General features: G+C 37.6%; 1 protein-coding gene across 2 annotated transcripts in view; it reads left to right on the top strand.

The window, feature by feature from the left end:
* LOC102578989 (uncharacterized protein At1g04910) overlaps window positions 1-14,591 on the top strand; it is a 50,821-nt gene that overhangs the window by 16,760 nt on the left and 19,470 nt on the right. For both annotated transcript variants that reach the window (XR_367451.2, XM_006349589.2), the window contains exons 4-7: window positions 1,003-1,091; window positions 3,322-3,519; window positions 10,109-10,313; window positions 10,444-10,611. Coding sequence is in view for 1 of the 2 variants with exons in the window: in XM_006349589.2 (XP_006349651.1) it covers window positions 1,003-1,091; window positions 3,322-3,519; window positions 10,109-10,313; window positions 10,444-10,611 (660 nt within the window). In the remaining variant the exon portion in view is untranslated. The remainder of the gene's footprint in view (window positions 1-1,002; window positions 1,092-3,321; window positions 3,520-10,108; window positions 10,314-10,443; window positions 10,612-14,591) is intronic.

The following is a 14,591-nucleotide window of genomic DNA, read 5'->3' as shown; positions in this document are numbered from 1 at the left end:
CTAATTTCGGAAATGGCTTCTGGTATTTAAAAGGCTTCTTCCCGAGAATCCTGTCCCTTCATCAAAATCTCAATTCAGCCCAGCCAAAAAAAAAAGAGAAACTTTATTAATTTCAAAGAAAATGATAAACTTCATCATATCTTCACTTTTCATGAACCTGATTGTTGAAACCTATGATTTATGGAATATTGTAATGGTAAAACGATCCTTACGAACACTCCATACAAATCCTATCATTGTTCAAATTAAAGCTCTTTTCAAAAGAGTTTTCCAACAAGACAAGATTATTGAGGGTGCTTTTTATGTATCAAAAGAAGAAAGAGAAAGAGGAAGAGGAAGAGGAAGAAATTTTGTAAGTTCAAAAAAACAATCAAAAGAATTAGCACCAACCACCAAAACAAAAATTGAGGAGGAGCAGTTTTTAAATTGCAGTAACTAAAGCAAAGGAATATTTGAAATTGTTTTTAGTTACTGCAATAATTTTTAGTATAATAAATTGTCTAGGTTAGGATGAATTTAAAATTTGAATTTTTATTGGATTGTTGAAATATTTTAGCTCTTTGAAATTTTATGGGCTCAAATTGGCTATTTAAAGCGCCAGCTTATGCTTAATAAAAAAAAGTGAGAGACATTTTCAATTAATACATTCAACCCTTTTTGCTGTACCAGCTTTATAAAAAAACCAACAAAGCTAGTTTTAACCTTTTTCCTAGGTGAAAATAACAGCAGTTTCATATTTCACATATCTAGGGAAAAAACAGTTTCCATACCCTAATTTTGTAGAATATAGAATTGTAACTACTAGATATATTTTGAACGGATTATACTATTGTGCATGTTTTGACCATTTGCCACGTGGAGTCTAGGAAAATGAAGATGTCACTAATCATTTTAGTTGATCGTGCAGCCACTAATTGAGTCTTCGTTATGGGTTAAGACAATGTTCCATTCATTTTCTGTACCACTGCTAAATATGCCATTTTTTCTATGTATGAATTGCAGATCTGTGATGCTGTAGCAGTTGCAGGACTACTGAATGCTACTCTTGTTATTCCAATTTTTCATTTAAATAGCGTATGGAGAGACTCTAGGTAAAGTCAGAATATAGTTGACTCGTGGAATTATTGTAATTTTTCTCTACTATTGCAAATCTTTATCTATTGATGGATGCAATAAATAGGTAAATAATTGAGGTAAAGAAAGTTAATTGGAAATAGTCCGAGACAAGGATTAGTTATTCGGGGGATGGAATTGTTAGGAACTTTTGAGACTTTTGCTTAAGTTTCATGGACTCGAGACTTAAAATTAGGTGATAAGAACACTTCTTTAAATAGTGATAATGACACATATTTTTAAAACCCACAAGTTTTTTATTTACACTAACCTCCCACTCTTCTTCCCCCTCCACCCCCTCAGCCCCATCTTCCCCCCCTCCATGTCATCTCCACCTCTTAACAACTAGCTGATGTTTAAATATCTTTCTAAACAACTACCAGCTATTTAAATATCTATCAAAACAACTAGCAACCATTTTTATATCTTCAAAACAACTAGTTGATATTGCCCCCAAGGCCTAGCTCAAGTGGCAAAAGGTGGAGGATTTGTGGCTTAGGTCGCAGGTTCAAGCCCCACACCATGCAAAGCGAAGCCCGGTATGTAAGTGGAGAAGGGTAGGGGGGCGGGCCCATTATCCACCGAGCTTAGAAGGCTGTGCTTGGTCCAAAGGGTGGGTCACAGACGGATTTCTCGGTTATCAAAAAAAAAAAAAAACAACTAGTTGATATTGCCCCCAAGGCCTAGCTCAAGTGGCAAAAGGTGGAGGATTTGTGGCTTAGGTCGCAGGTTCAAGCCCCACACCATGCAAGGCGAAGCCCGGTATTTAAGGGGAGAAGGGGAGAGGGGCGGGCCCATTATCCACCGAGTTTAGAAGGCTGTGATTGGTCCAAAGGGTGGGTGACAGACGGATTTCTCGGTTATCAAAAAAAAAAAAAAAAAACTAGTTGATATTTAAAAAATCCTCGTTATTTTAACTAGCAATCATAGGATGTTTAAAACACCTCTTTAGATAGATATTTAAGCATCTTCTAGTTGATTGAACTAAGCAACTTAGTGTTGTTTAAATAGTTCTCGATTGTTTAAATATCTCTTGCTTGCTTAAACAACTGTCAATTGTTTTTTGACGAAATGTAAAATCCTCCAATGTTTTAAACTTTTTTCACCAAATATTCTCCACAATATTGGCAACCAAATCAGAATGAAGAAGAGAGGAAGATGAAAACTCTAGATAAAGAGAAAGAGAAGAGCACCCAAGGGTATGACCTAGTGGTCAATGAAGTGGTTGAGAACCCTGAGGTCTCAGGTTCAAAATTTAGTGGGTGATTCGTCTCGTCTGCCCTAGCCTTGGTGGACAGAATTATCTAGTATCTATTGCTGGTGGAAGGTGACAAGTATCCAATGGAATTAGTTGAGGAGCGCGAAAGCTGGCATGGACACCACGATCATAAAAAAAAAAGGAAGGAAAGAGAAGAGAGAAGAAGGAAAAAAACACAGAGAAAAAAAAAAGAAATGGCAAAGAAGAAAAGGAAGAAGAAGGTGAAGAAGGGGAGAAGGAACAAGAAAAGAAGAAAGAAGCAGATGAAGAAAAAGAGAAGGGAAGGAATAAAAAATCTGAAATTTGAAAGATGAATATTTTAATACTTGTTCCCAATGTTTTAAAAAATTTAATTAAGCCTCAAACTCACTAAATTAACTTTGACTACATCAAAGCCCCTTATCCTTCATTCCACTTTTTTTTCTTGATAATCGAGAAATCCGTGTGTGATTCCTTCTTTGGACCAATCACAATCTTCTAAACTCGGTGGATAATGGGCCCGCCCCTCTACCCTTCACTTAAATACCGGGCTTCGCTTTGCATGGTTTGGGGCTTGAACCTGTGCCATAAGCCACAAATCCTCCACCTTTTGCCACTCAAGCTAGGCCTTGGGGGCTCCTTCATTCCACTCTTAAAGGTTCCTTTTTAGATTGTTTTCCCTAGTTATTCAAGTATCCTGTCAGTTTGTTCAGTAGTCACTTTCATAGGACTTGTATTCAGCTGAACAGAGTGTTTTTTTTAAGTTTATGTGGCTGATCTACAAATTGAGTTAAAGCATGCAGAGCTTCCAAATTCTTAAATACGCAAAAGTTGTGATGTCATTCTTCGTGTGGATTGATTTAACATTTCTGATGTCATTGAGCTCTCCTCTTTTCCGAAAATACGGTTCATCCCTTATGTTAGTCTATTTGATATTTTCCAGAAGTGCTTATTTATTGTCATACTTGCAGCAAGTTCTGTGACATATTTGATGAGGACTTCTTCATCTATGCTCTAAGAAATCATGTGAAGGTGGTCCGAGAACTCCCTAAAGAGCTGCTGCTGAAGTTTGACAATAACATAAGTAGCATTGTTAACTTGAGAGTAAAGGCATGGTCCAGCCCAAACTATTATCTTCTAAAGGTCCTGCCAAAGCTGAAGGAGTTAGGGTAGGTTTCTTTTACCTATAATCTAATTTCTCTTATCCTTTTTGGTTGCAATAGTTATTTCTTTTTGTGATTCATTTTAGATTTTTTCTCCATTATTGTCTCATTGAATGATAAATCAGGTGTATATTACTTGTCATACATACTTTGGGGAAAACAACATCAATGTGTGTAGAGAAATCCCATAATAGCAACATTAACATAAAGAAATGTGTTGATTTTTGAATATCTGATTATGATCAATTTTGATCGTAAAGGATTTATCGGATCTAAATGAATCTGATAAAATCTGCTCTGCTAGGCTGTTAATTATTTTAGGGAATTAAATCAGGCTGAAACCATCTCTTGATTGTCTTCTCCCAGAGTTAAATGAATTTGGTTCCTAATTTGTTTTTTTCTCTTTTCTCTAAATCTGTAACTCTACAGATGAATAAAATAAAGCATTTTGGTACCTTAATTAGGTGGTATCGAAACAACTTTATCCCTGTGTTGGTCCTTGTTGTGTCCAAACGCACACACTAGTACTCGCGGTCGTGCAAGTTATATAGGATTATGAGTCCAGATATCGTACCCATAGAGATTTGTTGATTAACTATTTACTAAATTAAGCTAATGCTAATTACTTGTTCAAGCAATAAATTCCAAAGTATTATCTTGAATTAACTAAACTAAAAGCAAAAAGAAAATAACTAATGAACAAATAACCAAATGAAGGGTAGATATTTACGTAATCAATGAGATGAAATCGATTTAGGGTTATGGATTCGCTAGCAATCAAGTTGAGTAGTCATTTGAATTGACTTTGATTTTTTATCGGGTTACTAGTTGCATGTTGGTGTTACTTATTAAGCATCTTGTCGATAAATCTAAAACTATTGACTATCCCTAACGTCTGTATTCCCATGGTCGTTTGTCAGTAGTGAAGTGCATGTATATTTCTTCTATATCAACTAAGCAAGGCTATTCCAATTCATGTTAGCTAATTGATTTCCTCTTCCTATAAAATTCACGACCAAGCTCTACTTTTTCTTATTACGCTCTCAAATTCCCCTCTTCTGTGTTCAATTTCGAGCCACAAATTATAGTTGAAAGGTGATCAAACAATCAAATTATTAAGCTCAAGAAAAAGTAAGTAACCACACGAGCCATAGTACGATGATAGCTTTCTTTTTTTTGAAACTGGTAACATTTGTATTTAAAATAGTACTTAGGTAGTACTGAAAAACCATATTTACTAAAATAAAGTATAATCTACCCCAAAGCTGAACCAAATCTAAATGGACCCTAAAACATCTATGATTGACTCAGTTTTATTGGAGTAGATATTTGTACACCAAAACCAGAACAATAAAATACACTTAAACTTGGCTTCCTGCAGGTTATTGTTCCTATTCTCAAAACATCTATCATTTCTCTCCCTACATATAGTCCACCAAATACAAGCAACGATTATCCTCCATCTTTCTTTGTTTGTAGCCCCAACTCCAGCAACCTCCTGACAGAATAGAGTCTCATCAATCTTGCGAGGCATACTCCAATCTTGCGAGGCATACTCCAGGAGATGCCTCTAAGATTAAGGAAAATTTGCCACAACCGCTCATGAAAATTGCAATCTAAGAAGAGACGTCTTAGTAGCCTTACCACATAACGAACATCTGTTGCAGAAAGAGATTCCTCTCTTAGCCACATTATCCAATGTCAAAACTGCTTCATTGGCTAGTAGCCATGTAAAGAATGCCACTTTGTGTGGCACTTTGATCCTCCATATTTGCTTCCAAAGTCATTTGAAGTTCATACAACAACGATGATGCAACTACCATAATTGTAGAATGAGAAGTTTAGCTCCACATAAACAAGGAGGAATTACAACAAATCATCTAAAGAAAAATGTAAAAATGAATTAATATGGAGAAGAAAAGATGAAATCAATTTTCTCCGATCTCCACAGTAGCTCCTAGCTCTTTATAGATAAAAAAATTATGTAAAAGTTATGCTTATGGACTATTTATAGGTATTGGAAAGTCTCAAATGAAATAATCGAGTGCAAAACGAATTGGATAAAATCAGCCCCAAATAGCCTATGCGGGTTGAGGCAAGGCAATTGCCTATTTTACTGTGCTGCTTTCACAAGTTCTCTTTGTTATTTTTTCTTCCTTGCCTCCCGTTGTCTTCACAATCGAGGTGGGATTCAATTTTGCTCCAAATCTCTTTCTTTACACCATTTTATTCCTATACATCAAAAATATAATATTAAGCAAGACTCAATATAAGTATGTACTCAAGCAACGATTAAAGGCACTAAAATGTAAGTTACCTATTTCAAAAAACGATTAAAGGCACTAAAATGTGAGGTAAATAACGGCTAAATATATGTATTTTTTGGCCTCACATCAGTCATGACTAAAACAATATTTTCTAGGAAAAGTCACCCATCGGCATCAACAAAAGCCTAATGACGTAAGTTCTGGCGCATACAACTATAAACCAAGGCGGTGGTTCCTCTCATTGTCTTTTTGGCTCACCTCTCAATGATTGAATAGCAAGAATTATTTAGAAAACAGGTGCAATCATTCGGTTCAATGATTGATACTCGAGGGGAATTTGGGCACCAAACTGGGGAGATGAGAAAGCCTAAACTAGTAGACCTAAGAATGTATGCTTGGAAATCAGGAAACTCGATGGTTTTCACTTGGCTACCAGACTCCATGAAACCTGCTACATGTTACCATATAGCATGTGAAAAGTGAAATGATAAAGTTTTGTGACAGCAAGGGAATACTATATAGCATGTGAAAAGTGAAATGATAAAGTTTTGTGACGGCAAGGGAAATGGTAATCTTGGTGATGAAGTAGAAAACGACATAAGAAGAAACTGGAACTAGAAAAAAAGTGATCAAGGATTCATTAGAACCAAACGCCAACCCTACAAGATCACACTGAAATTCCAGGCAACTCTCCACAGTCCAACTCTATTTTACCATTTGTTACTTTAGACATTGACCTTAGGTTGCCAAACATAAAGGTGTTAGAAAAGTCACCAAGCATCCCATGTTCAATTTTTTGTCAAATAGGAACTTGTCAAGCAGCAAAGACCCCTAGTTATTGGGTTGCTAGTAAACAATGGGCTCAAGTCAGAATCACCCGGCTAGCACCATAGAAAGGTGCATTTGTGTCAAATTATTTTGGATAATCTCTTCATGTGTTGGAAAATGGCTCAGACGCGCTTGCCGAAGAGATGTTGTGGACCATGCGTGTGGGAATGTGTTGAAGCACAATGATCTCTAGATCTACATTTAAGATCTTGTGAAGTTCTGATTAAGTTTAGATGATTTACAAACTATGTACAAGTGACATTCATATGTTGAAGAAATGACGATAAAAGTATTAAGAACTAGGTCCTCGGAGATCTCCTCATAGAGGTGAATATACAACCAACACTAATAAGGGAACCTCATTCTTTGAGTAGAGAAAGAGACTGCCAAAGAAAGAAGATTAAGATTATAAATGTGTGTACCATAATTTTGAAGGATGGTAATACTGGAGAATTTAGTTCCTTGCTATACAGGGGAAGTTACCATAAACTTGCGCATGAAATTAATTTCAAACAAGTTGACAAAGAAGCCCATGTGCGTTAGTTTCAACTGGAAAAAAATGCACGATGATTACTTTTTCATATCTGATTTGTGTCGGTGCATCATTTTTTTTTTGATGACAAGGGAAACCAGCAGCCGCTACCCTTTGGGTGCGCACAGGGCAAAACCCCCGCTCCTATGCAGTAGCTCGCAAACCACATAGGAGAGGTAACCCGCACTAGGTAAGCCCGATGCGACGAACTCGACCCAGAAGGCAAACCCTTTGTGTCGGTGCATCATTCCGGTGACTACTTTCTCAAATCTAATTTGTGTAGCACCATGCCATCATTTCGGTAACTACTTTCTCATATCTAATTTGTGTAGCACTATGTCATCCTTTCGGTGACTACTTTCTCATATCTTATTTATGTGGCACCGTGCCTCTTCTTGAACTACTTTCTCATATCTAAGTTACGTAGCACTGTGTTCCGGTGACTCCTTATATCTAATTGGGAAAAGGGTCTGAAAAATACTCCTACTTTGGTCGAAATTGCTGTTATGATACCAAACTTTATGGATGACCTTTTACCCCCCTGCACTATTTAATAATGTATTTTAAAGGTATATATGTGCCCACATGGACACATTACTATTCAAAATGATGCAATATTTATGATGTCCACGTAGGCACATTATATACCTTTAAAATACACTATTAAAATAGGTAATAGGGGGGTAAAAAGGTCCTTTCCAAAGTTTGGCATCATAACAACAATTTCGGCCAAAGTTGGAGTATTTTTCAGACCCTTTTCCCTATCTAATTTGCATAGTTCCTTGTGTCTTACCAGTGACAGTGATACTCTCTCTCTCCCGTGACTAATATACCATATGTCCACCTTGTTCTATCTATGGTTGTTGTTTTCCATTGGTCTTTTAATCTATTGGACATTAAGAATGTTTTTCTCCATGATGATCTCGAGGAAGAAGTCTATAGAGAGCAACTACCTGGTTTTCTTGCTGGGGCGAGGGAGTCTAGTAACCTTGTATGTTGATTGTGCAAGTAATTTATGGTATGATGTAGTCTTCTCAAGCTTGGTTCGGGAAGTCAATACAGTAATGCAGGAGTTTGGCATGACTCGTAGTGGAGCTGATCACTCCGCGTTACATTGTATCCCGTATTTCATGGGAAGACTAAGCACATTGAGATTGATTGTCAATTTTGTGAAGCCGAGTGATCAACTTGCAAATATCTTCATCAAGCCCTCACTGGTCCTAGTATTAATTACATCTATAACAAGCTAGGTACATATGACTTGTATGCACCAGCTTGAGGGGAGTGTTAGAATATGAATAGGAACAAGAATAATATATACAATCCTACTTAGAATAGGAACAAGAATAGAAGTAGGTATGGTATAGAGAATCCTACTTGGAAAAAGATTATAATGTAGTGCCTAATTGGAAAATTAGTCTAATGTAATGTCTATAAATAGGGTTTCAATGTAATAATGTAGAGACAAAATCCAATAATATTTTTCTTCTATTTTTCTCACAAGAGTGATAAAGAAACCCTTTCTTGATCTTTTTGGATTCGTTTCTTGAAAACTCTATGGTCAAGGGTTAAGATTTCTATCAGTGATTCATGAATAGACGAAGGAATTTGAGTTGGAAAGCTTGAAATCAATGGAAAAGGACTTACTTTAATGTATGAGGATGAGAGGAGGAGATAAAACTACTTCTAGGGCTTGAAAGAATGGCTAAAGCTGAGAAAAATCGGACTAAAATTGACTTAAATGATTTTCCGTCGTCCAACTGGCGTTTCCACCAGTGAAATGTCTATCCAGAACTGTTCAACGCAAGTGAAACACATACATAAAACAGAATACCTTTCAATTTTTCCTCAACTGGCGTTGGACCGGCGTTTTGCTGGTCCCGAATTGTTGAACGCCGGCGAAATGCATGTCCAAAACCGAATGTCTATCAAAACTAAAATGATCATAACTTTTGAATATGAAAGGTTGGCAGCGTTAGAAAGAAGAGTCAAAAGACCTTTAATTTGATAGGTAATGAGACACATAACTCTTCATATTCTAAGAGATATGCTCATGCTCGTTTGAAGTTCATCCTTGTTTGATCTCATGCAAAAATTCAATCGGAGAAGCTTTGAACTTGACTTGGTGTTAGATGCCCCTTATGACACTAAACCACATCCGATACACTTCCCACACGTAGGAATGGACCTTAACGCACATGTACAAATAGGATATCACCAGGTCTAATTTTATGTCCTCATGACTAATGGTTCGGATCCTTAGCATAGAATTAGCGAGGTGTTACAGGTTCAGTCATGAGAATCTCTACCTCATTAATTTAATCTACTGATCTGTTATTTCAGAACTTTGCCTCAGGATATTATGAGTTCTAAAAACTTTACCTGAAAAAATCATTAACTCTTGAAATATGGTTTTTGCGAGTCTTTTCGTTTGCAGATTAAGTTTTTTTTGCTCTACCATGAACGCAACCAATTTTGGCAGCTCTACCTTTGCTGGATAAATAAATTTCTTTTCATAATTTCACGGAAAGAAACTCTCGCTTTTGTTGCTAACAACTCTTCATTTGTTATGAGGAATATAGGTCAAAAAAGAGTTATCCGCGAAAAGAAATACTTGTGTATCAGGAATTTTGCCAGTTACGTATTTTTCATCTTGAGGGTAATTAAATTCTTGCTACATTGAAAAGTAGGCCACATCAGCTTGCTTTTGCAAGTGACATGTTCCATTTTGCTCTAGAATCTACCGTCTCACTAATGAAACAACAATCTCCGAAATTCTAGATTCATATAATATGCATTTTATATGGTCTCATAAGTTGATGAAGGTATCATATGCTCATAAACTTCGGGTTTTACCCCTTGCCTCTCTTGCACCATCAATGTGCTAATGCTTCATCTTCTTTTAACCTATTTTTCCTTGACTCTTTTATACATGCCACATTTACTTGTGCCTAAGATGACTGTGCAGGGCTGTGCGCATTGCACCGTTTTCTAACAGATTGGCCCATTCAGTTCCTCCAAATATCCAAGGGTTGCGATGTTTGTGCAATTTTGAAGCACTTAGGTTTTCCGAACCCATACGCATGCTTGCAGCAAAGATGGTTGATCGAATGGTAAAAAAGAGCTCTAAAACTAGTGGAAGATATGTTTCGGTGCACATCCGCTTTGAAGAGGTATTACCCTTTTCATCTTAAACCATGCTACAATTGTTTGTTCTCTTTAAGGGCTACGCTGATCATCCAAGATTCTTTTCCTTCTGAAAGTTGAGTTTGCAACTTAAAATTGTTTTTCCTCTTATAATAGGACATGGTTGCATTTTCATGCTGTACTTATGATGGCGGGGAAGAAGAAAAACATGAGATGGATATTGCCCGTGAAAGAAGTTGGAGAGGAAAATTCAGACGAAGAGGAAGAGTTATAAGGCCAGGTGCAAACCGAGTCGATGGAAAGTGCCCGCTAACTCCACTTGAGGTATGAAGGATTTGATTAATGGCCCAGATATTTTGCTTGTGCTCTCTCTACTTTTTTCCTTTCTGTTGCCCTCCCATTTCAGCTTGTAACAGTTTTAAAGATTTTGACAAGTAATGTGATATACTTCTGAATTATTGAAAATAACAAGAGTTGAAATGCTTTCGGACATGGGTCACAATAAGTCCCTAAACACCTTTCCCCGTCACTCTCTCTTCAAATCTCGTCACTGATGGAAACTATTTTCCGACCTGACCCATCCACTTCTCTCTCCTCAAAATCCTACCGAACTTCATCTTCCCAAGCCCTCTTCTAGAGTTTCTCTCTCCTTGAAACCCTTCTGCTATTCTCTTTCTTTCCCCTTGCGACCTCTATCATCAGCAAAACACACCCCTTTGACCATTTTCCTCCCGGATTACAAACCAGCCAGTCACAACTGACAAAACCCAAGTTTGAGTTTTTCACAGTACTTCCGCCGCAAGATTCCGGTTGGTTGGTACGTGGTGGTAGTCATCTCTCTTCCTTTGTTTGTTTCCTGCTCTCTGGCAGTTTTATTGGACATGGGGGAAAATAGAATATATTTTAACGCGGGCTTCAAGTCTTTTGATATCATGAGACTGAATTTCTGATAGATGTTCTCTATTTGAATGGGTGGAGAGAAGTAGAAATATGATGAGGTGAGTATCTTTGAGCAAAAAGATCATGGAATGGATTTGCTACACTTTTCAGGAGGGTTCGAAGGATCAGAAAAATCTGGTCTGGAGATGGAAGACAAAAGATGCTTGTACAAATGACTTTAGTACAAGAAAGTGCAATGCTCATGGCAGATAAATGAGCATCTTGGCATTAAATGGTGAAGGGGGATCTACTTTAATCATCCCTGAAGCTGCATTGAATGCAGGTTGGTTGAACATTGCTTTTAAGATAGAGAGGTTCATTAACTCTTCCTCCCATCTGGACAAAACAGAACCCCCAAGATTAACTGAAGCAAGCTACCCTTATGCAAAAGCTGTCCAAGATAGTAACTGGCAAACAAAAAAACTTTGAGAGGCTGAGCATCAAAAATATCCATCAGAGAGAACAAATTGTCACAGACTGACCGGTGCTATCACAAAATTCTCATCCTGCATTGAAGAAATGGAGATGGTTGATCCTCCTTTATGTGGAGGCTCTTTCACCTGGAGAAAGGGACAGGATCATATTTGTGCTTCTAGAGTTGACAGATTTCTATATTGTGCAGAGTGGGGAGAGAACTTTACTCAAATAATTCAGAGCAGTCCTCCCAAAATTGCTTCAGATCATAATCCTATTATGTTGTCTTGTGGTGATGAAGGGTGGAGAAAGTCTTATTTTAAATTTGAAACATGGTGGTTAGAGGTGGAGGATTTCAAAGAGAAGGTGAAAGATTGGTGGGAGTCATTTAGTGTGACTGGCAGACCAGGTAATATTTTGGCTGAAAAGTTAAAAATATTGAAAATGAAGCTTAAGGAGTAGGGCAAAAATAATAAGCGGAACTGGAAACAAAGGAAGGAAGATATTCTCAATCATATTTCTAGTTGGGAAACAGTTCAGGAACAAAGGCCCTATACAGATGATGAACTGCTGCAAAAGACACATCTGCGCATGGAATTTGAAGATGTTGCAAGGAAGTGAGAATCATCTTGGAAACAAAGATCAAGAATCCAATGGCTAAAACAAGGCGACGAGAACACACGATTTTTTTACAGAATTGCAACTTCTCATAAAAGATTCAACTATATAGACCAATTGGAAGTGGCTATCCAATTGTGTTCTTCCAGACTTTTTGGGTTCTGTTGAAGGAAGACATATTTTGAACATTGGTAAAGTTGTATTCTTCAGCATTAAGGACATGCTGGCCACCTTCAAAATTTACAGCCCTAAGCAAAATTACAAGCTCCCTATTAATTCTATAATTTGATCTACATCTTCTATGCAGAGTTGTTTACACCAAAAAAGTAAAGATACCAAACAATTCCATTTTACTTTGTGAATGAAATTAGATCTATCTTCAAAAGATCTCCCATTTCTTTCCTTCCACACTGACCACCATATGCATGATGGTATTAGCTTCCACCACTTCTTTTGAGTCTTGCTATCACCCTTCTGATCCAACATTTAAAAAGATCAGAGGTGTGTTCTGGCATAGTCCAGCTACAGCATGTGATGTTGAGAAACAACTCCCAGATCTGTGCAGTGAATTTGCAATGTAAAAATAGGTGATTGTTTGTTTCCCCAGTCAAATTGCATAGGAAACACCTAGGAACTAGTTGCTTTCCTTTCTTCTGCAGCACTTCTTGAGTTAAGTAGACTCTTTTGATGACTAATCAAGTGAAGCATTTCACTTTGGTGGGGATCAATCCTCTCCAAATACTCTTCCAGTGATGATGGTAGCCTCTAACCCCAACTTGTATGCCTTTCTTGTAAGCATTGTTTACTGTGAATTTTCCATCCTTGTTGTGCTTCCAAATAACTCTATATGGTGCATTTGTTACTAGATTGGTTCCCCCCAATTTTCCCAGGAAAGAAGCCACTCTATCTACTTCCCAGTCATTCAATAGCCTTCTGAAAGATAGGTCCCAGCCTTGAGTTGTCCAGCATTCACATACTCTGGCTTCAGGATTGTTGCAGATTGAGAAAAGATCTGGGAATGACTCACTTAGAGGAATTTGATCAATCCATCCATCTCTCCAAAACTTGATCTTGTTGCCATTTCCAATTTTGAGAAACACATTTTCTTCCATAGAGTTCCATAAAGCTCTGATTGACCTCCATACTCCCCATCCATAGGGTTCTGGTTCTAACACCATCTCTGTACACCATGGGTTCAATTCCCATACTTTGCCACTATCACCTCCTTCCATAGGGTTCCTTCCTCACTAGTATATCTCCACAACCACTTCATCAAAAGGCTCCTGTTTTGGATTCTCAAATTTCTAATACCCAGTCCCCCTCTTTCTTTGCTTAGCATCACAGTATTCCATTTCACTAAATGGTAACCCTTGCCCTCTCCCTCTTTGCCTTTTTTCCAGAGGAAGTTTCTTCTCAGTCTGTCCAGCTTTTTGATAACTATTGGAGGAGTTGGAAATAACGACATAACATAAGTTGGCAATGAATCTAAAACAGAGTTTATCCCCAATTAACCCTTGGCCCTGATATTGCTTCAAATAAGATAAGAATCAATCTGATGTAGTTCAGCTGTTCAGCTTCTGGCTCACAAAGGATGATAGTATCATCTGCGTATAGCAAATGGCTGATCTCCTTTCCATTCCCTATTCTGTCTCCTATTTGGAAACCCTTGATCCACCTGTTCTGTGTAGCTATTCTCATCATACTGTCAAAACCTTCCATTGCTAGAATAAAGAGAAAAGGTGACAGTGGATCACCTTGTCGCAGCCCCCTTTCTGATGCAAAGAAGCCAACAGGTTCACCATTTACTAGTATTGAGAACCTGACCGTTTTAATGCACACTTCTATCCATTTTAGCCACTTACTGCCAAAGCCCATTTGTCTCAAAACATTCAATAAAAATGCCCAATTTACATGGTCATATGCTTTCTAGATGTCTAACTTGCATAATAAACCCGCAACTCCACCTTTCATCCTTGAATCTATGCACTCGCTGGCTATCAATGCAACATCCATGATCTGTCTCCCTTTTATGAAAGCCATCTGATTTTTATTGACCAATTTGCTCACCACCCTCTTAAGTCTTTCTGCCAGTAATTTAGCTATGATTTTGTAGACCCCTCCTATCAGACTGATTGGCCTATAATCTTTTAATTCTGAAGCTCCAGCCTTTTTAGGGATTAGAGCAATGAATGTTTCATTGAAACTTTTCTCAAAATTCTGATCGGAGTGGAAATGTGATAGAGTGTTAATTATGTCCTTCAAAACCTCCCAAAAAGTCTCGAAGAAAATCAGTGGAAAGCCATCCGGTCCAGGAGCCTTCTCCTTAGCACACA

The sequence above is a fragment of the Solanum tuberosum genome, unplaced genomic scaffold, assembly GCF_000226075.1.
Source record: "Solanum tuberosum cultivar DM 1-3 516 R44 unplaced genomic scaffold, SolTub_3.0 scf00107, whole genome shotgun sequence".
In the NCBI taxonomy this organism is placed as follows: Eukaryota; Viridiplantae; Streptophyta; class Magnoliopsida; order Solanales; family Solanaceae; genus Solanum; species Solanum tuberosum.
This window is presented reverse-complemented; position numbering and strand designations above follow the sequence as displayed.